The sequence below is a fragment of the Papaver somniferum genome, unplaced genomic scaffold (assembly GCF_003573695.1).
Source record: "Papaver somniferum cultivar HN1 unplaced genomic scaffold, ASM357369v1 unplaced-scaffold_21, whole genome shotgun sequence".
NCBI classification, from domain to species: domain Eukaryota; kingdom Viridiplantae; phylum Streptophyta; class Magnoliopsida; order Ranunculales; family Papaveraceae; genus Papaver; species Papaver somniferum.
Window position 1 is genome coordinate 13,711,481 of NW_020631041.1, and position 21,692 is coordinate 13,733,172.

Sequence of the window (21,692 nt, forward strand, 5' to 3'; positions counted from 1 at the left end):
GGCAGTTTCACTGATTGGTTGAACACCTGGTTCCATCCTAATAATCTTCATAACGACTGGATACCAATTCATGCTACTATTTGTTAGTTCATATTGAAAGCTAGATGTGACTTCGTCTTCAACAAGATTAAACTCTCTGCTAGCGTAACTGCTAAAAAGATCAGTCAGCACCTCTGCTCCTTCAACAGAGTCATGCATAACCAGAATCATTTCTTGAATGATCTATATTATAAAAGAGAGGATAAACAGAGAATAAAAAGACTAACTCACTACGCCAAATTTAGGGATTAGCAACGGTAGGTGGCAGTTGCAAAGTGGTGTTGCAACAGTCTCCCTCTGTCGCGAAAGTCGATGTTGCATTTTTTCGCAACGGCTACATTACCATTGCGATTTTTTTTCCGCAACAGTTTCAAAGTGTTGCAACCTCAAAAATTCACAACAGTTTCAAACAGTTGCGAAACTTTAAATAATATGAAACGTAGCAACAGTTTCAAACAGTTACAAAAAATTTACCCAGTTTTTAAAAGAACAAATAATATTGTCCGATCCGGCTATAACAGTTCCGGTATAAAATTCGCAACAGTTCCAAGCAGTTGCGAAATTCTTATAACCTGAAAAAAAATAGTCTCAGGTCAATTTGACCTGGTTAAAAATTAGGGTTCCTGCAAAAGTATATACCGGAGTTTCCCTACAAGTTTTTCAGCAAAACACGCTCATCATTTGGGTATTTGAACAAACAGATCTTTCAATCAAATAATGGCATTTCCTATCTAAAAATGTTTTGTTATGTTCCTAGGATATAGTAGAAGGATGTAACTAGCTAAAGATACCAGAATGTGAAAGGATGTTACTAGCTAAAGATAGAGCCATTTCCTAAGTTGTTTTGTTCTCAAATAATGACAAGGAACAACCAAAGAACTAAATCTCGGTAGAGGAGCATACCAGTAAGCAGGGAGTAGCGGTTATAGTCCAGTTAAAGTACTTTGTCTAGACAACAAAAAACCGATCTAAGTACTACGTTTATTTCTTGAGAAAGTTGGATTTCACACTAAGTTAAATGCAGAGATGATTCGATAGATAAAGTAAGATATACTTGAATGTTTTGTCTAAGACATAACATCTGACCAATGCAACAGTGATTAGAGAAAACTTACCATCAGATAAACTATAATAGTGCTCTTCTCATATCCAGAAGATCCAACTTCATTCTGCAGGATGTAGAATGAACCTCCATTCATGAGACATAATCCATGACATATCTAGCTTCAATAACAATATTATTTTTATACTTAGACAATTCATAACATTCAACATATCAGTATTCTCACCACCAACAAAACCAGTTCTCATTCTAAGAAACACCTCCTTCTTAGCCCTCATTCCACTCTACCTGCGACAGTTCATACCTCTCATAGTTCATCTAACTTCTACTATAACTCTCATTACATTCAACCAACAACTCAAACTTATATTAGGTGCAATCTCAACACTGTAATCCCTATCTCAACACTACATCCTGCAGAATGAACCTCCATTCATGAGATACAATCCATGGCACAGCATTACGAAGAATTTTTTTTTAACTCCACTGAATTGATTCTCACCCAAAAGGCACATGTTTAACAGATACTGGGAACATTAACTGTAGTTTACATCTCCATTTAAAGAAAGACTACTCAAGTCATATAGGAAACTCAGATATGTTATGGAATGAAACCCTAACTATTGTGTCAAGTGGACTAAGATGAAACCAAAAAAAAAAAAAATCATAAGACTTACCAGTGGGCAGGGACTTTTTCCTTGTTCATTAACGGACCTTGGGCCACTGTTTAAACATCCAAAAGAAATACATAAGTTTTTCAATAGAGATATAATTGTGTTAAATGACTCCTAAAAGGACTTCAGAAACGTAAAGAAGAATTATACCAACACAAATTGATGGTGATCCCACTGCAGTGCCCTTATCACTCAGCAAAAGTGAACATTAAGTATAAAACCTCGCAAGTAAATATAAACTCAAGGTCAGATTCCACAAACATAAACCTAATAATATAAGTTCAAGGAACTGGAGTACTTACCAGGGGTTGATATTTCCCCGGGTGGCTACTACTTCTTCAATTTACTTTAAATGAAGCCACCTGCGCAATCACATACAACAGAAAGACCACCCACACATACACATATACGATTAATAAAAACAAGGCAATAAAAAGTAAATATAGATTCATAAACCATTCTATTCACATATTACATATATCAAAAAGATCAGTTGTTTCTAGGTAAAGTTAAAACCTCTTATGCGCAACTGCATAATAGTCTTCCTTAAGCATAATAGGATAAGACTCTTTTGTATGCACAAATGCATAAGGGTATGCATATTGGAGTGTTCAACATACATAAAAACTTAAGAGTATGCATATTAGAGTGTTCAACATACATACAAAAAAGTGCGAATATAAGCCAAAAAAAAAAAAACTAACGCCATGTGTTAGCTAGACATTTATATAAGTGATGCAAAAGATGGCTAAGATATCCATGAAGAACTTCATAGCATATCTCCAAAAAAGTAGTGAAGTCGTCTTAATTATAACTGATGGACCTCTTTGGATGAACCACGTATCCTCCGATTTCAACATCTTTTAAGGTATATGTGAACCTGTTAGCTTTTACAGTTGGTTCATCTGGTATGAGAATGTCATCGATCAACACCTTCAAATGATTAGCAGGTATTAGTGAGACGTGAGCCATAATTGAAGATGCACCAGTACAAACTTTACCAGTTGAAACTATTTCATCCTCTACGTTCATCAATGAACACTGCTGCATATCCCCTGCTGCTGATCGAGTTGGTGATATGGCATGGCTAGGTGAACTTGGGCCAGCAGCTGGTGATATGGCATGGATAGGTGAACTTGGGCGAGTAGATGGTGGTATGACATGACTAGGTGAACTTATGTGAACAACTGAACCTGATTGAGGTGAAGCAACATGACCTGGTGAAAATTCATGACCACGTGAAGTGCTACACATGTTTGAGGCAACAACTGATGGCATTGCAGCTTGGAGATCCTTCACTATATGGCATAATGTTCCAAATCCTTCAATAATAACTCCCACCTTGCCACCTAAATCATCCACCTTATTAGCAAGAACTCCATCTTTAGACTTCAGTTCAGTTACTTTAGCACGAGCGGAAGCAGATAAATCAACTTGCATACGAGAAACAGGACCTACAACACTAACACGTTCTCTTGAATCCTTCCCAAACAATTGAGTCACTGCACAAGTTTCTTCTACTGGAGTACCTGCTTCCAGTTTTCCCTTGATGTCTTCTAGCACTTTCGTAAGTTGTTCCTATAGTGTTGAGCATAAGAATTACTTGCTTATAATACTAATCACTAGCTAGCATATATACAGTTAAAGAAGACTACATATAACTTCTCAAACAATTGAGTTACATAGTATGGTTGCGCATTAGGTAAACTCACCACACCCTCATGTGAATGAGCTTTAATCCACACATCAGAGGTAGTGATTTCTGCTTCAGGTTCGCCGCCTCCTACATTTAAAATACAATGAGTATGAATCAACCAAAAAGTTTGAGGTAAGTTGCATCATTGAAATGAAAGATCTACCAGTTCAGCTTTCACCAAGCAATGTGGCTTGCGACCAGAGGTATGAGAGTAATCATATTGTTCTCTTTTGCTCTTATTAGCAGTTCTTTTATTTTGGACAACAACATTGTTCTCATGTTCACAGAATTTTATCCAATCCTCTGATTTTACGCTTGGAGTATTATTATCAATCCTTTCTTGATGAATATTCCAAATATCATAATGGTCTTGCCGTAACTCACACTTGAATCTCCTCCATGGATTAGACATCCCCTTCACCATAATAGGCTTGGAAGTCTCAGGTAAATCAAATGTCATATGAAAATACAGAGCTAATCAGTGGCATCCTAAATGTATATCTCCTGCAACTGAAGTTAACTAAATAATGAGCAGAAATCATGTCATGAGGTAGATTGTGTACCTTAAGTTCATTCCAAACATCGTCCTTGTACTTGTCAGGCACTTTCCTCCATGTTTCGTATGACATAGGCACATGGGTACGAACCAAGCACCCTTCCTATGGCCGAGTTTTGTTGCGTTGGTAGAAATCAGTAGTCCATATTCATCGACCTTCACTGGTGCTGCCATAATAACCTGTAAAATACCAAATGTGAAAGATTAAGATCGCACAGTTGAAAACAAAAGATAAAACAGAGCATATAGAATAAATCCACACAAATAGAACGTATTGACATAGCACAAGTGATCAAACCAAATAATTCAGAAAAAGAGGGTTTAATTTAAAGATAGATAAGAAAGATTGGAAAGTTGAAGTGTAGCGCAGTATTTCCAATTTAAACTACAGAATCAACACAAAGATTTTCTAAACTCTCATTATCAGTAAGAGCTGACTGATAAACTGTCGTAGATTCAAGCTTATCTACTTTGGACGTTAACTTCTGAGATGAATGTAACACCATAGATCATCCGTCAGGTGAAAGATCCGTTGAGTAGAACACTTGGGATGCTTCAGATGCGAGCATAAATGGCTCATCAACCACTCTATTTATACTTTTCATCTTGGACAAGTTAACCTTTATCGCACTTGAGGTTGCATCAACTTGCACCCATTAGTTTTATCTTCAACTCTAACCCAATCACAGTAGAATGTTTCTTCCAAATCCAAGTAATTCAAATTGATAATCTCTTTAATGACTCCATAATAGGTTATTTCAGATTATTTGTAATTTCTGTCCGTCGACTTAGCACGTTGTCTTGTAACAACTTTCATTGACACACCACTGTTTTGAGATACTCGCTTCGCATCACAATCTTGTGGGGAGAAAGTAAAGCCATTGACTTGGTATTTTGTATATGATTGTGCCTTGAAGAGATGTCCGTGCACGAGTCGCCAGAGAACTGAATCAGTTTCATAACCAAAACAACAAATGGTTTTTACTACAAACTATAAACATATTTTCAGAAGTCAATATACCGAAGGAAAAAGAGGAAAGCAATACAACGAAATAATAATAGGTTATAATACAAAGTAGACAACAAAAGCGCCCAGGATTGAGAATTCAAGGGAAATGCTGGTTCCATCTAAACCCTAGTACAACGCTGGTTCATACACACTACTATGTGCAGGACAAAATGACAAACTTTCAACTGATAAACTTTTAAAAAATCGCAATTGATAAGCTTTTAACTGAGAGATAACACCAATGTCACGCTATTTAGTAAGTAAATATATTTATATGCAGAGAGATGTAGTGGAACATAATGCACATGACGATCTTAGTTCTTAACCATTGTGCATGATAAGATTGCATAAATGACATAACAAGTATGAGCTAAGCAGAATACCTACCTTAATACAATATCACTAGTACAAAATAAGTTCAGATAGAAAAGGTTATGATTCTTATGAACCTTTTGATTGTAACTTGGCTATAGTTTTGTAAATACACAATAAGTTGGAAAAGACATTGTGTTCCATTACCTCGTCGCTTAACCATAAATGATAAGCCTTTGGGGTCTGGTTGGACGCATGAGACTTGGCATGGTTAACATAGGAGTCATACTTCCTACAAATAACAAATCAAGCAATATTAGACCGATAACCCCAATTATCAACCGCAACTCAGCGATGTGAAACTATTTTTTTTTTACCTTTGCCAGTAATCGATTCCAACAAACTTAGAAAGTATCCATCTGCGAGCTTGTTCAAATTGCACTTGGTTCAGGTGAAAGTCTTTAGCATTACTTAAAGGCATCTCATCAGCGAACTTTCCAGAATCATCCAGAAAGGCCTGTCGAGTATGTTTATGAGTGTCACCACTATCTTCTGATGTTTCCTCCATACAGTATAAGTTAGATTCTCGCAACGTATAGCCTCTTGCAATGCACCCGTCAATGTACCTTCTATTGCGCACCAATCCTTTGAAATCTTTCATTAACCTGTAAAAATCAGTGGCAAAAATTTCCACTAGTGTTCAATATCGCAGTTCAATAATGCCAACTTCTCAAATTATAAATTCTAAAACAAAGTAAGTTTGGTAGTTACCTCTCAAAGGGGTACATCCACCTAAATCTGACCGGACTGCAGATTAAAGCTTCATCCGCTTGGTGCACCATCAGGTGAATGCTAATAACGAAAAATGATGGAGGAAAATGCTTTTCCAGTACGTACATTGCTTCCACGTACTTGCTTTTGCTTTTAAGAGATGTTTTCTGTTAATTACCTTTGCGCACAGAACTTTGAAAAATATACTTATCCGCAGAAGTGCAATTCGGAGATCTTTCGGTAGTGATGTCGCGATATTAACCAGTAAAGGAAATAGATGTTGCATTAGAACATGGTAATCATGAGACTTCAGATTTCTTATTTCCGGAGGATTGACACTGACGTTGTTGTGAAGATTGGAAGAGAAATTTGAAGGAACCTTCAATTTCTTCAAGACAGTACAAAAAACAACTTTCTCTTTTTTCGTCATTGCAAAACTTCCATCTGCCATAGATGTTTTACCAGTCACTTCATCTATTTGCAGCCATAACTTCCTTTTAATTCACATAGCCTCCAAATCCTTGCGCGCATTAGGAGCATCATTTGACTTGTTATTCCCCAATTACAGTATTTATAATATGCTCTGTTATATTCTTTCCGTATGCATAACATCAATGCAATGTCAGATAGAGTTTGAACTCCAGTTTGGTAAATCATATAAAACGGACCTTCTTGGAAACAAAGAGTGGTCAGATACCTCTTCTTCTTCATCAGCACCGTATTCAGATCCTCTTTTACGTTTCTTTGCTGGTTGTTTTCCTTTCCCTTCTTTGCATTTCAAATTATGTACCATCTCTTGAACCTATTGCCTTGTTAGTGGCCATGGAGTTGTACCGCGTTCTACCCCTCCAGCGAAATTCAATTTATCATCTCTATACTTGTTTTTTGCTGGCAACCTCCTACGATGTCCCATGTAACAGATCTTCTTGCTGAACGGAAACCACTCAATAACTGTATATTCTCCACAAGTTGGGCATGCATAATACCCATGAGTCACACATCCACAAAGTACCCAAAGCCGAGAAATCATGGATAAACCACAACAACCTCGCTTTCATCATAAATTCAGTCTTACTGAAGGCGTCGTATGTTATAGCACCTTCATTCCATAATTGTTTCAACTCATCTATCAATGGCTATAAATAGACATCTATGTGTTTCCTTGGTGCTCTTGGGCCAGATATCAACAGTGCCAACATCGAGAACTCCCGCAACATGCATTACGAAGGAAAAAGGTTGTAAGGCTGGAGAATTACCGGCCAACAACTATAATTCAGACCAAAACATCCATTTGGGTTGAAGCCGTCTGTTTCTATCCCGAGTGTAACATTCCGTGGCTCCTTAGAAAACTATGGAGAAAACGTATCCGCACACCGCCAAGCTGCAGAATCAACTGGATGTCGCATCACATTCATATCTGAATGCGCTTTAGAATGCCAAAGAATTGCCTCTGCTATCCATGGTACACTGTAAAACCTTCTCAGCCTTTCAATTATCGTAAAATGTCTTAATGTCTTTTGCGCGACTTGGGTAAGTTTCCTCTCATCATTGAAGACTTTTATATACCTTGGTTCTTGACAAACATGACACTTCACCAATGTACTTCTATCCTTCCAGTATAAGATGCAGTCATTTACGCACGCATCATATGTTATATAATCCATACCCAGTTCTTGAATCATCTTCTTAACTTCAAAAAAATTACACCGCAACGTGTTTCCTTCAAGAAGCAACTCTTTCATCAATTTTAAGACTGCGGTTGCACCGTTGTCTGAAATTCCAAACTGGGTCTTGATGTTATTCAGACATATAGAAGCACACAGAGTTGTTTTTCCTTTAGGACATAAATCGTACAACGGTTGTCTTGCACGCTCATACAGATATTGTCTTCTCTTACTCCTGCTAGTTCCAGCATTCTCATCTACTCTATCTCCGACATTCACACCAACACCTTCTCCAACATTCTCATTTGCACCATTTGTTGTAGTAGGATTAACTGAGGGATCAACTACATGTTCAAAATTGTCAGCTGCATCTTCTACATTGACATCCACACCTTCTGCTGAAGTATTACCCCTATGTGCCTTTACCACAGATCTTTCACCATGAAAACGCCACATTGTATTCGAAGATTGAATCCCATGTTTGAGCAAATGTAAGGAAATCTCACCAAGTGGTACTAAACCGTTACAGTTGATACAACGTTTACAAGGGCATGAGAACAACGTACTCTCACCACCATTATTCTTGAAAAACATTATAAATGTCCTGACACCTTCTATGTATTCTCTGGACTTACGGGCACAATTCATCCAACTCTTGTCCATATCAGATGACATGACACCCTTCAAAATACAGATTTTACAAGATTAAATGAAGTAGTCCTTGTGGTATTAAGGGTTGCCGAGGCCCTAACAGTTAACGACGGAACTCTCGTCTTATGTATGCGAGAGAGTTAGCTACAAGTAGCCAATGTATAACCACTAGGACTAAATAACCACATCATACTTAGGACTGTAAAACCACCATATACCTAGTAACTGACTACCAGATAGCAAGGATACAACATTGAAACATCTTTCACCTACTTTCTATTCGATTAGTTCTTTCAGTTTTTAAAATCTTCTTCTTTTGTTTGTATTTCAGAGAGTTTCGTCTTGAAAATAATTCAAAATCCAAAATAAACAAACACCCAAATCTAAAACAGCTTAACATAAAACAATCTTGTATTTCATCAATCAAACACCCAAATCTGAAAAAAGAAAAAAAAAAAGTAAAGAGAGAGAGAGAGGGTACTTTCAGTGTTCTTTTCCCTAAAGAAAGTTTTTAATCTTCTATTGTTTTCTATTTCAGAGAGCTTTATCTTGATATCTTAGTTTCTATTTGATTTTTTTTTTTATTTTGAAAAAAATTGAAATCAATTGAAAATAAACAAATACCTAAATCTATCAAACACCCAAATTGAAAAGAACCTAACATAAAACCACATGCAACATCTGATTTCATCTATCAAACACCCAAATCAAACAGACAAAGCAACTATTAAAAACCCAAATCTCATCTGACATAAATTTCAATTTTAAAGAAGAACAAAAAGAAGAAACTTTATACCCAACGATTATCACGATTAGTTGATGCTGATGATGAATTCTTCCAACTGCAACAGTACAACTAAGATAAGTTAGACCTAACAATCGAAAAAGTAAACCTAAAATCAAAACTAAATGCTAATCTGACGGAGAGTAAAGAGAGATGGACTTATATAGTGAGTTGGGTGAGAATCGATTGCAGAATTGAAGTTTCTTCTCACTCAGTTACTACACTCAATTTCTCTGCTGCAGAGAGTAAATAGAGAGAACATGGAGACAAAGGAAAGCCCAGATAGTAAATAGAGAGAGATAGAGAGAGAAATGAATGAGTGGTGTAGAACGAGTCATACAGAAAAAAGAGGGGGAAGGAGAAAAAAAAATCCCGCCCTTGAGATAAGATTAGGGTAGAATTATCAGATAGTCTTTTGTTACTTGGGCTGTAAAATATTGAAAGTGTGGACAGCCACACAGGTTTTTCGCACGCGTACTACTCGGTTTAGTTGCGAATCCCAACTGAATCAAACATTTCAAACTGTTGCGACCTTTTTGCAACTGAAATTAGCAACTGAAAATTCGCAACAGTTCATAAGTTGTTGCTAATCTGAGTTGCTAATCCCTGAATTTGGTGTAGTGAACTAGCAAACACATACAAAAATTTGGAATCATAATCAGCATTAGCTACATGAGTTACATAAACATGGAGCCCAATGCTAATATTAATTCTTTCACCAACTTTGCTCAAATTGCCATGAATTATGCAGGCACTTGTGTGGGAGCAAGGAACGTCAAAGACACAATCACTGGAGTCGGAAGAACCAGGAGAGGAGATGAGCTAGCCATTCAATGGGCCAAAGAAATGCAGAGATCTAATGTGGACTTCCAGGCATAAGATAACACAACCCTAACAGAAATTCAAGCAATCTACCTAATATAAGTACAATAAAAGTTCAACCAAGATTACCATCAAATGGGGGATAAAATTTTCGAAGCAGTCTCAGAATTCCTGCGACAGTTAAACTTCATAGCATAACTTTTCATTCCACTGGTTTAGAAAACAAAACTTTAATAGAAAGGACCAAATCTCATGTACTTGCTAAATCACATTCAATCCACTAATATCATAGAGAACTCAAACTTCGTTTTATCAACATCCGGTGCTAATGGAAGCCCAACTGTTGGTCTTGTAATTGCCGAGTAACTATCCAGGTTTAGGGCTGTTATCTCGTTTTTCCTATAAAAAAAAAAGTTTACCAGCATGTCAATGGCACTTGACAAAAATGGTGGTTTTGCAACCAAGTAGTTAGTTCGGGCATAAACAACATAAGAGACTCGTAGAAAATCAAGTCTGAGTAGAGTTGCACACATGGCAATTTTAAGCCATGTTATCAGGAAGTTAGCTTGGAATCCAAATTAAAACATCAAGTCTCTTGACTACAACAATTTGGGGGAGTTTACTCAGCTGAGTTCTTTTTTTGAACGTTGATCTTGTGATTTGAAATGGGTGTCAAGTCCCACTTAATGCTCAACGTTAATAAATCTAAAGCTTTTGAACCTTTTGTAACCCTCAACTATTAGATTTGCTCTTTTATGATCTATTCCAGATGCAAAGGTGGCATGAAACTTGGAGACTCTCCACGTTAAAACTTGCTTCCGTGACAAGAAATAGAGTATAAGCCAGAAATTTTTGTCCAGTCATCCACAGTTGACTTGTGTGCATTTTATGTAAAGCCCAAAATACATGATCACATAATTAACTAATCAATTTGGATCATCTCCAGATGGATTCCATCTCTGATTCCTATTCCAACCTAAATCGAATTTAAATTAGGCAGATGTGAAATCAACAAAAGAATATCAATGACAATAAGTCGCATATGCTAATGCTAATCACCGGTGTGTTTTTCATTTCTTCTCAACTATTCCTCTTCCTCTTAGAAATGACAGTACAATATAACAATAATCTAACTTGTTAATCAACAAACAATGATATGGTTAATGTCAACGTGGAAGTATGTAATTTGTTACGACTAATCAAAGTCCAAATCATGCACTAATATAAATAGAGGAGAACATCTCTGCCTTTGTATTGTCCAATCAAATATGCACACAACTAGCAAGAAACTGTCTTAGAGTAAATGGGTTAATTAAAGATAAGTGTCTTTTTGTGCGGTGTAAACAAGCGGAAAATGCGAACATGGGAAAGGGAAAGATAGCCAACTAACGAATGGAAGGATTGATCTTCATTTTCAAGTATTATTTATACTCTAATTAATCTCAACGAGGAACATGCCAGTACCAAATTATTTTCCAAAATCTCCATATAAGATACTTGAACTTACAAAAATGATACCGGGAAAATATACCACCTGTGCTGGTAACGATAAGGTATTCTCCCTTTCGTTCAAGAATAGTGTCCACGTAAGACTGGCGCCAAAATGTACTTGCACCCTTTAACAACTCGTAGAACCATGTTAATATATTCTCATTCATACTAGTGATAGGGGACTTGGCCATTATCGGCAACATTGATCAGTAAAGTGGGCCCAAGTTGTTCTTTACAGCTTGGTTATATGAGACTCCAATTCAAATCAACTATGAAGTTAACATCTGAACTCCATACTGATCTTCAGCCTCTTCTAAAGCGAATGGAATAGAACAAATGTATGTCACATCCTCTTTTGGAAAACCAAAGGAGAAAGTGATTTGCGTGGCAAGTGTACAAACCTTGAATTGACAAGCCTACAAAAATGTGTTAGTTGATTGACAACCTTACCGTTGACAAGTCTATTAGCAACTAATATGTGTTGATCAACCCAAAATTTGAGTTTTCCACGATAATACACAGAGTAGCATGCACGATATATATGATTTGTTCGAAAATTTATCAAACATCCGCTGCCTTGGTAATTCATGACACTCCAAACTTATACAAAGACGGTGTTCAAATCATTGAATGGTGATAGTAATAACTAAGCTACCTAGGGTACGAATAATCATCCAGGTCTTATTGTGAAAGAAAAAAGCGGTCCAGTTCAAAACTCGTCATCGCCAGATTCTTTACCAATAGAAAAATAATTCACGATTCATCCAAGTAATAAATATAGATCAGCATAACAATGGATAGACACAAAACGAATGCTGGGAAAGATAAAAGGAAAACCTAACTTTGACGTTTTCTCTTCATGACTCTTTTAAGTTTCGTTTTTTGTTTGTGTTCCACGTTGTTCTCAATCATTTGGTTCACTCATTTCGCTTTTCTTGCCAATTAACAGTTCATCATTATTCAATGATTATTGACTTACATATTAAAATAACTAAAAATGACACTTGTCGAATCTGTCGGGGCACATCGAATATGAGATCCGATTCCGATCCGTTTGAATCATCACCACATGCTTAAATAGTTACTCAATGACCGTCCACGTCAGTCTATAGCTGTTTCTTAACTGGACCCTGTAGTTCTCTGCCACGTGATCAAGTCAACACCTCTTAATTCTGGGAGTTGCAATGTCACAATTAGCTCATCCACGGCCGGCCTATTTCTACCGCCCTTTATTTTGTTTTCATACAAAGTGTCAATGCCACATAATCAAGGAGATATGTATATAGTGCACCATATATAGGTAATTAATGCAGAAATTTACCCCCCATATATATTTACCTTGGTATAAGAAAACCCTAAATTTTTAGATACATCACGATATGCTTTTTGGAAATATGAGATTTTTTTGTGAGATTGCCGAATTCTGGAGTGGACACTTGATCTGCTAACCCGAATCATAGTCAGGCTCCTAGTTACTAGAACTAGCTCTAGTTGCCACCCTTATAAGAGAGGTTGCAATCTAGCAACATGCATTTCTGACTTCTTGCATGTTGAAGGGTCTGATACAGTATTATTTTGCATTATAGATTTTAGGTAGTTTTTTTGGGGAGGTACCTGGCCTCCCTTTCTATTTTTTTAGCTGGTAAAGCTTGGACAAAAAAAAATGAAAAGAAAGAAGAAAAGAACTTCAATTATTTGTGTAGTGAAAGATAAACATTTGCCTTGTTGAACAACATAAGCTGAGATTTTGTGTATTGGATGAACTTTTTTTTAATTTGTTCATACCAATTTGGTTAAGTAAGGCAGGCTCTAATTTAATATCAAAAGTTGAATATGTCATTAGCTAATTTTAGTATGACATTAATGTTAGTGACATTTGATTAACGACTTTGATAAAGTCTTTTGCATAAACTAGTTAAACGATCGAGCTGTTCTCTAGCTAGTTACTTGTTATGTACGGACCCTAAAGCTGACTTTTGGAAGTTTTTTGAAGATGCAAAAGCAACAAGTGACCACCGAGAAAAGCAATTGCCATAGAAACAGAAAAAGATAGACAAAAATAGGTCTTAACTCATTGTGTACACTATTTGCTCTGAATGGGTTCGTCAGCTCAAAAAAAAAAAAAAGCAAGAGTACAAATTTGCACGAATAAAAGTTAAGAGTACAGACTTGTATAAAGCCGTAGATGAAATCGTAAACATATATTTTTTTCGTAATTTGTACACAAACAAATCTATTATTTAGAATAAGGAGTAGGGAGTAATTTGCACACAAACAAATCTATTATTTAGAAACATAGGTAGTAGGGAGTATGAATATTTGGTGTTCGGAATTCCGTATACATACAGAACCATCATGAGAATCTGAGATGCTTATATTTTTCTTGTGGGATTTCGTTGATAAACTCGTATCAAAGTGTTAAGTGTATACTATTCAATTTCGTTATGTCGGTTCTAATTTAATTAATAGCATCAAATGGTGTCTGTCTGAAATTACAAGAAACATGTATGTGGCGTACTGGCATTTGATGATGATTAAAGAATTTGATTACGTACTGTTTCCACGAGTTTATTATACTTAATTCAACTTTACTATGTGTGTAGAAAATATACATTAATTAGTAAATTAGAAGAAGATTTTCTCTGGTGAAAGTCGATGGATCCTCCTAATTTACACTCTTTTTTGAGGGTATGGATGCTAGTATTTACCACGGTGGACACAAAAACCTACTAACTTAGAACATTGTTGAATGTTTTTAGACAACGGAAAATGGTTCATTTGTCCAAATATTTTTAAAACATGTTTCTAATGGACGAGTAAAAATTAGTATGCGTGAAATGGACATCAAAAAATAGTAAGAATGAAACTGGATTAATCCTGTCTTAAACTTAAAAAAGAGCGAGGATGAAATTGGATGCATCCTGATGTAAATTAAAAATAAGAAAAAGTATTTGAAAATGGGTAGGATGAAACTGTTTACATCCTGACTATTTTTACATTTTCGTCCATTTGAACAATATCAAATTTTACATGTCTTTTTCACCCAAAAATTGTTGTTATTGGATTAATTAACCAATTTTGTGTTTAGACAACTTCCCCAAAAACATTATCAAACCCGAGTCCTTTTATTAATTTATGGAAACAAAAAACTATTTTTATTTTATATTATGATACTGTATAATAGATGCCATTGGTCGCGCGAGAATGATATGTCATTTTTTTACTATAAATGGATGGCAAATGGATATATCAATTTTGGAGGTGTTTCAACTTTTAAAAGTGCTCCCGAGAACTATTTGTAGGGGCGGAACTACATGCTGATTTGGGCGGGCTTAAGCCCAAGGTACAGAAAACCTCAAAATTTTACAGTGGCTTTAAATTTGGCTAAAAAAAAATTCTTGCCAAAAAGATAGGCTTAAGCCACCCACCAATCCGATTAGTTTTCATGGAACCATAATATTGGGCATACCAAAATCTTTCGAGGCATACTGAATGAAGACAAAAATGATTGTGAAATCGCTAAATCAGATAACCTCTTAACCCAAATTTTTTTTAATGGCAAATCTACCCTTTACGTATTAGTGTTAATAATCTTGATTAGTGATTAAATATTTTATTTAGTGATTAAAATAATTTTCAGAATTATAAGAGTTGTTTAGATGAAAAATTTGAGGAAAAAAAATCAAAGTTTTGGTTTGGTTAAGAAGGAGAGAAAGAGAAGGAGAAAGTGAGAAAATTCTAATTCTTGATTCAATGGAGGATGAGGAGGGTCATATATCATCTAAAAAACCTAGGAAAATACACATCAACTACACCAATGATTCCCAAATGGCTGATTTCTTAGATTATGAGAATGATTTTACACCCACTCAAACTCAAGCTCAAACTCAAACACAAACTCAAGATGATGATTTTTATGAGCCAAATCCTGATGATAAAGACATTGATGAGGAACCCAATGCTTCTAATACACATGTACACTTATATCCTATACTTAATCTCACTTCTATAGCTCTCAATTATCAAAAGTTAGGTTTTTTGAATCATGGTTCGGCGAAACAGGTTGAGGTTCGGCTCACATCTATGAGCCGAATCTACCAATTGATGAACGGTTCGGCTTACTGAATCTGTTTACTGCATGCACCGAACCTATAATTTCCAATTCCAACCCTTTTGCTAAACACTAGTTCGGCTTATATGAAAGTTTCATAGTAAGCCGAACAACATCCTGAATAGCCCGGAATAGAATCATTACTAATTCGGCTTACATATCCAAAATCGTATGTGCCGAACATAATTTTCTAATTTCTGGGTTGAAATATTGTTACTGCTTCGGCACATATGGAGAATATCGTATCAGCCGAAACCTCTTATGTTCAAGGTTCGGCACATAATATGATTATCGTCTGAGTCGAACATGAATTTGTTAATTTTTGGGTTAAAATATTGTTCGTGGTTCGGCACATATTGAGGATATCGTATAAGCCGAAACCTGTAAATGTTTATAGTTCTGCACATAAGGTGATTATCGAATGCGCCGAACCTGAAGGACAAATGATTCGGCGCGTAACTAACATTAGAGGATAAGCCGAACTCTATAAATTCGGCACATAACTGTTAAGCTATTCATTAAAACATGAAATTGAAGGTGTCCATAACCCAATCCCAGCACCATTAAAAACAAAGTTCAGGAACTAAAAGCAAAGGTGCTTGCAACACCATAAAAGTGTACTTAAAACTTAAGAAAAAGTGTACCATAAAAGTGTACATAAAAGGGCATTTAACCACGACCCCTCTTCTTAGTTGCACGACCACCTCTTCTTCCACCTTGGTCTTCATCTTCCGACGCATCATTACCGGGTTGGACGGTAGCACCACCTTGGCTTGTACCTTCACCAACTTGTCGAAACCTCTTAGTGGTAGGCCTTTGTTCGGGTTCCTCGGGTCCTTGTCCTTCGTTGATGATTGCATCCCACTTGTTGATGAGGTATTTTTGTTCTTCCACGGTCATTGGTGTTTTGCAACCAAGTTTGGCCTTTATTTTTTTCAACATCTCCCTACCCGTGGCAACCTATTTTTTCATTTGTCAACAACTTATAACCATGAGGTTGAAGACATTTTTACCATAACTAATATATGAAAATAGTATAAACTGAAGTCATTCTTACCATAATCTTGAAAGCCTTGACTACATCTTCTGAAGTAGACTTGTTGGTGATCTTGATTGGCCTCGCCTTCCCCTTATCAGCTATCTTTTGCCTTTTTTTATTGATAATGAAGGGATGAGAAATTTGGTTATACCAATCCATATAGCCCGGATCCTCTTCACATGGATCATCAAGTAAAGGTGTTAACTTGGACGCATCTAATGTGTGATTGTCTAAATTATTCCAAAACTCAACGGTGGGATCAGGATCATACTTTGGTTTCCAAGATGAAGTGGTGCTTTTAGTTCCCTTACCACTCTTTGGTAACAACCTGAATTTCTCGTCAAACAAAGGAACCTTTTGGACGCATCCTAATTGACGGAGTACTCGCCTAGGATCGTATATAACATAACCACCGGGATACCACAATGGCCCATGATACATACCTACCGGCATATCCTCATCTTCAACAACTTCATCTTCTTCATCTTCCTTCTCATATGGTTGAAAAGTGACATCATCAACGCCAAGACAGTCTAACGTCTCTCTTAAACTTGCAACCAACTTCTTTTTGTTCCTTTTCTTGGAGTCCTCGTACGTGTACCGGGCTGTAGTTGGCTCAGTATCAACATAATCGACATCTTTCTCAAATACTTTGGCCAAATTCAAAATTGGGAAATGGTCATATATCCACACCTACATCCAAAGAACCACATTAAAAAATCAAAGGAATTGAATTGATAGAAACAAGTTTTACTTGGAAACATCAAAGTAAGACTAAAGTTTGCAAACTCAAAGAACTGTTCGGCTTATATGGATCAAGTATTATAATCCGAACCAAGTAAGTAAAAACTTCGGCTTAAAAGATTTTATGGTTATAAGCCGAACCATACTCTGAACTCCCAAAAGTTACCTGGAGCAAAGTGAAGTTCCCTCCGATGTTTGTACTTGTCAACCTAGACGCGGTGGCAAGTTGGTCCAGCAGGTAAGCGAGCGTAACCGTTCCCCAAGAAAACTTGTTACAAGTTTCAAGATTCTTTACCAATTGGAGATAATTAGCATTTACCTTGTTTCCGGTAGTGTCGGGAAAGATGTCTCTACCAAGAGTATAAAGCAAGTAGGCAGTTCCGGTTTGCTTCACTTTGACGGGATCCATTATCAACAAACCTTGTGTGACTCTTTCCTTTGTGTTCTCAAACTCCCTTTTCAAGTTAGTCAACTTGATCTTCTTATTCTTCTTATTTCTGCCACCTGGTATGCAAACGGTATCGACATCTTTAACTGATCGACAAAACTCCAACTCAGTTTTCATTGAACCCCAACCAAGGCATTCCAGGTACAAATTGTATAGCTCATCCCAACTCATGTCATAAAAACCAGCATCCACACTTACACCCCTTGCTTTAAGGCCTGTAATCTTACTAGCCTCATCAGGAGTGATTTCCATCTCTCCAAAAGGTAATTGAAATGTGTAATTTTCTGTACAAAAGTGCTCGGTAAATGCAGAGGCCGACACACTATCATATTCCTTATGTGCATAATTGATGATAGGCCATAAAGCACAGCGTTGTACATAAGCAATCACCTCAGGAACCTCTTCATCAAGACTTCATTCTGCTGCCCTTTGGTGTGTCAATACTCGGACTGCACGGTTGTGATCAGGAGTCTCGTAAATTTTCTTCGCCCAAGAATCGGCATAACCAATCAACACATTTCCTCCATCTTCCGGAATACCATGAGGCAAACCATCTGATCGAGGTGTAATTACGTCATCTTCATCAGGAATGTGTAAACCAGTGATCCGTTGATCATCATCGTTCTTCTCTTTCTCGGGTTCTGCCACCTTCTTACCTTTCTTTTTTTTTCTTGGGTTTTCCTTGGGGTTGTGTTTCTTGATGAACTTCTTTATTATCATCAACTTCTTCATCTTCAGCTATTCCTTCTTCTTGTCTTTCAATTCTTACTTGTTCATCTTCTTCTTCTAAAACTCCTCCTCTACCTCCCGCTCCCAATTTTTTCTTACCTCCTCCTCTAGGATCGGGAGCTTTAGAAGTAGAAGGTGTTACCTCCATCTTCTTCCTCTTTGTAGCTGCATTGGTCCTGACACAAGTATGAAAGTTATAAGACTAATCAAACAACAAAGAGATTTGGAAAGCCAAAAACTTGTAAGAAAATAAGATGGCTCGGCTTACTCTAAATAACACATATGAGCCGAATCATGTCTTGAAATTTTTATTAGCTTACACAGAGAGTGGATCGGCTCATACCACAAAACAATTATAAGCCGATCCTGAATATTCGTCTCACAACTGATACCGTCGAATAAGTCGAATCTATGATTATGAACTCAAACATGTATTCGGCGCAACATGATATCGTATAAATAAGCCGATCCTACACACTAGTAAAATTTATGAAATTTTAACAATGATATTCGGCGCAACCCTAATACTATCGAATAAGCCGAATCTAGACTTATGAATCGAAACCTTTATTCGGCGCAAAACTAATACAACCATAGAAGCCGATCCTAAGCACATGCAAAAATTCTGAAATTCAAACAACAATTGTTCGGCACAAAACTAAAACTACCATACAAGCCGATCCTACGCACATGCAAAATTTCTGAAATTCACAAAACATATTCGGCACAAAACTAACACCATCGAATAAGCCGATCCTAAATATAAGTCTCTGTGTCACTAAGTTCGGCTCAAAACGGATTTCAGATATACGCCAAGCCGTTCATATGCACTTTCAGGGTTCAGTTTCAAGAACAGCTCGGCGCACATCTAAGATTTGTTTTGCGCCGAACCATACCCTGTAACCGCCGTAGAAACATGATTTTGACGAATTAAATCAATCAAACCAATCAAAAACATCAAATACGAGATGGGTTTGTAAAACTAACCTTCTTATTCTCATTTCTGGAGTTGGTTCTTCTTCAATCTCTTCTTCCGGTTGATTTTGTGGTTGATTTTGAGTTTCTTCTTCACTATCTAAATCTTCTTCTTCTTCAATGGGTTGTTCAATCGCTCGATTAGAACGAGATACTGGCTTACGGCGAACCATTATATAGATGAGTTTAATCGTCGACTAAATTTTCACGAATCGACGATTGAATTTCGGCGATGATACGATGCAGAAAAAAAAAAGGAGAAGGTGGGTTCGGCTGTGGAGGATGAGGAGGAAGAAGAAGGGGTTGAAACTGATTTTAGGTTTATGATTATAGATTTTTGTATTAGGGTTAGGGATAGATCAGTAGTAATTTAAAGGATTTAAGGGCATATAGGTAATTGAACCACCCCATAGGGTACCCCTTATAAGGTCACCCAAGTTAGGACTAGTTCTTTGTATGCCTTGAAAGTTTTTGGTATGCCCAATATCATGGTTCTTTTCATGCCATCCTCACCTTTATCTTCTAGCTCCGCCGCCACTGACTATTTGTCACTATTATGCATAAAATTACCATAGCCCTCACGGGAATGCCCACTTATAATTTTGTTGGGTCCTCTTAACTTGTATACCCGTATACATGTTAAGGTGCATTAAATTAACATTTTTTTGCATTGGAAACAAGATGTGTTTGTTTTATTCCAATGAAAACAACAATTCTTTGCATTGAGAACATGATTTGTTGTTTTTAGTGCAAGAATTACCAATTTCTAGTAAAATAAGACAAAAAAACACAATTTTCAGTACCATTAAACAATTATTTATTAAACCTTAACATGTATATGGGTATATAAGTTAACAAAACCCAATTTTGTTTTAATAGCGTGTGTAGAGAACCACTTGGCGCCTTACACTACGTACCACGTCGAAATTTGGTCTTGAAATTAAATGATAAAAGAAAAAAATTAAACCCCAAATGGGATATGTTGGGTGCAATCACTGTAATGTAATTAATCAAGTTAATTAAACCATCTCTCTTGAGAGAGTGATTAGCTTTATCATTTGTATTTCTTTTTTTCTCTTTTAATATATAACCTTTTCTTCAAAAAGTAAAAAGAAAGAAATTAATTAAACCAAGCCAAAAATCAATTGGACCAAGCGGATGGACAAGTTTTCTAACTCATTTTACATAAACTTGAGAAGCAAGGTGTCGTTTTTTCAACGTCTATCAAAAACATGAAAGAGCATGTTATTTGGATTGATTGAAAGATCGTGAGTCCCATTCGAAATATCACGGGAAGAAGATTCTAGACAACTAATGTCTAAATGTAATTAGGTGGGTTGATTAGTCAAATGCTAAGGTGACACTGCACTAGGGATGATGATAAGAAGAAAGATTAGAATTCTTCTTGTTTATCATGAAATTAGAATTCTGAAATTAGAATTCTGATTAATATGATGAGAGAGAAAAAACTTATAATGGTTTTTTTCTTCTTGTTTTCCTTTTTCGTGGCTGCCGATCACAGAGACGTCATGTTGTTTGATCTTTCAGGGTTTTAGTTTTGATTATCAACGCCAAACACTTGCTCAAGTATGTAGTCGCATATATAAAGCATGTTTCCAACATTGACGCAAGAAGACTTTGTTAGAAATCACAAGTGCAGTGAGAAACACCATTAAAGATAGATGATAACACTATTAATCACTTTGAAAGAGTGCTTGTAGAAATTGATCTTTCTGATATATTCATGATGAAATTGTAGTCGAAAGAGATGGATTTCTTTCTTGGCTTACTCAATAAAAGTTGCTCGACTTTGCACCCATTGTATATCGGTTGGACACTATCTTGGTGAATGCAAGCGTCGTTCTGGAGTTGTTAGTGTTGGTTAAACTTCAACATTAAGCCTAAGATAATCTCTAACAAGTTGGTTAGGATAAGAAAAGGCAATTGATGTAATCCTAAGGGAATTAGAAGTCGTCTAGTTCTAAGAAAAGGAAAGACATGTAATAAGGTAATAGGACTAGGAAAAGGAATTCATAGTTCTATATATATATGATCACCAAAGTTGTGGTTGATCATATGAGCAAGATTAGAGCTTGTGTTTAGTTTTGAGAGAT

At 36.4% G+C, this 21,692-nt stretch overlaps 1 protein-coding gene across 1 annotated transcript; it reads right to left on the bottom strand.

Moving 5' to 3' along the window:
* Nucleotides 1-7,469: 7,469 nt before the first annotated feature.
* Nucleotides 7,470-8,459, bottom strand: LOC113339634. Its single transcript, XM_026584875.1, has one exon. The coding sequence runs from the start codon at nucleotides 8,457-8,459 to the stop codon at nucleotides 7,470-7,472; it is 990 nt and encodes a 329-aa protein (XP_026440660.1).
* Nucleotides 8,460-21,692: the final 13,233 nt, after the last annotated feature.

Coding starts and splice junctions, on each gene's coding strand:
- LOC113339634 (XM_026584875.1), bottom strand. CDS start 8,459: ATGTCATCTGATATGGACAAGAGTTGGATGAATTGTGCCCGTAAGTCC.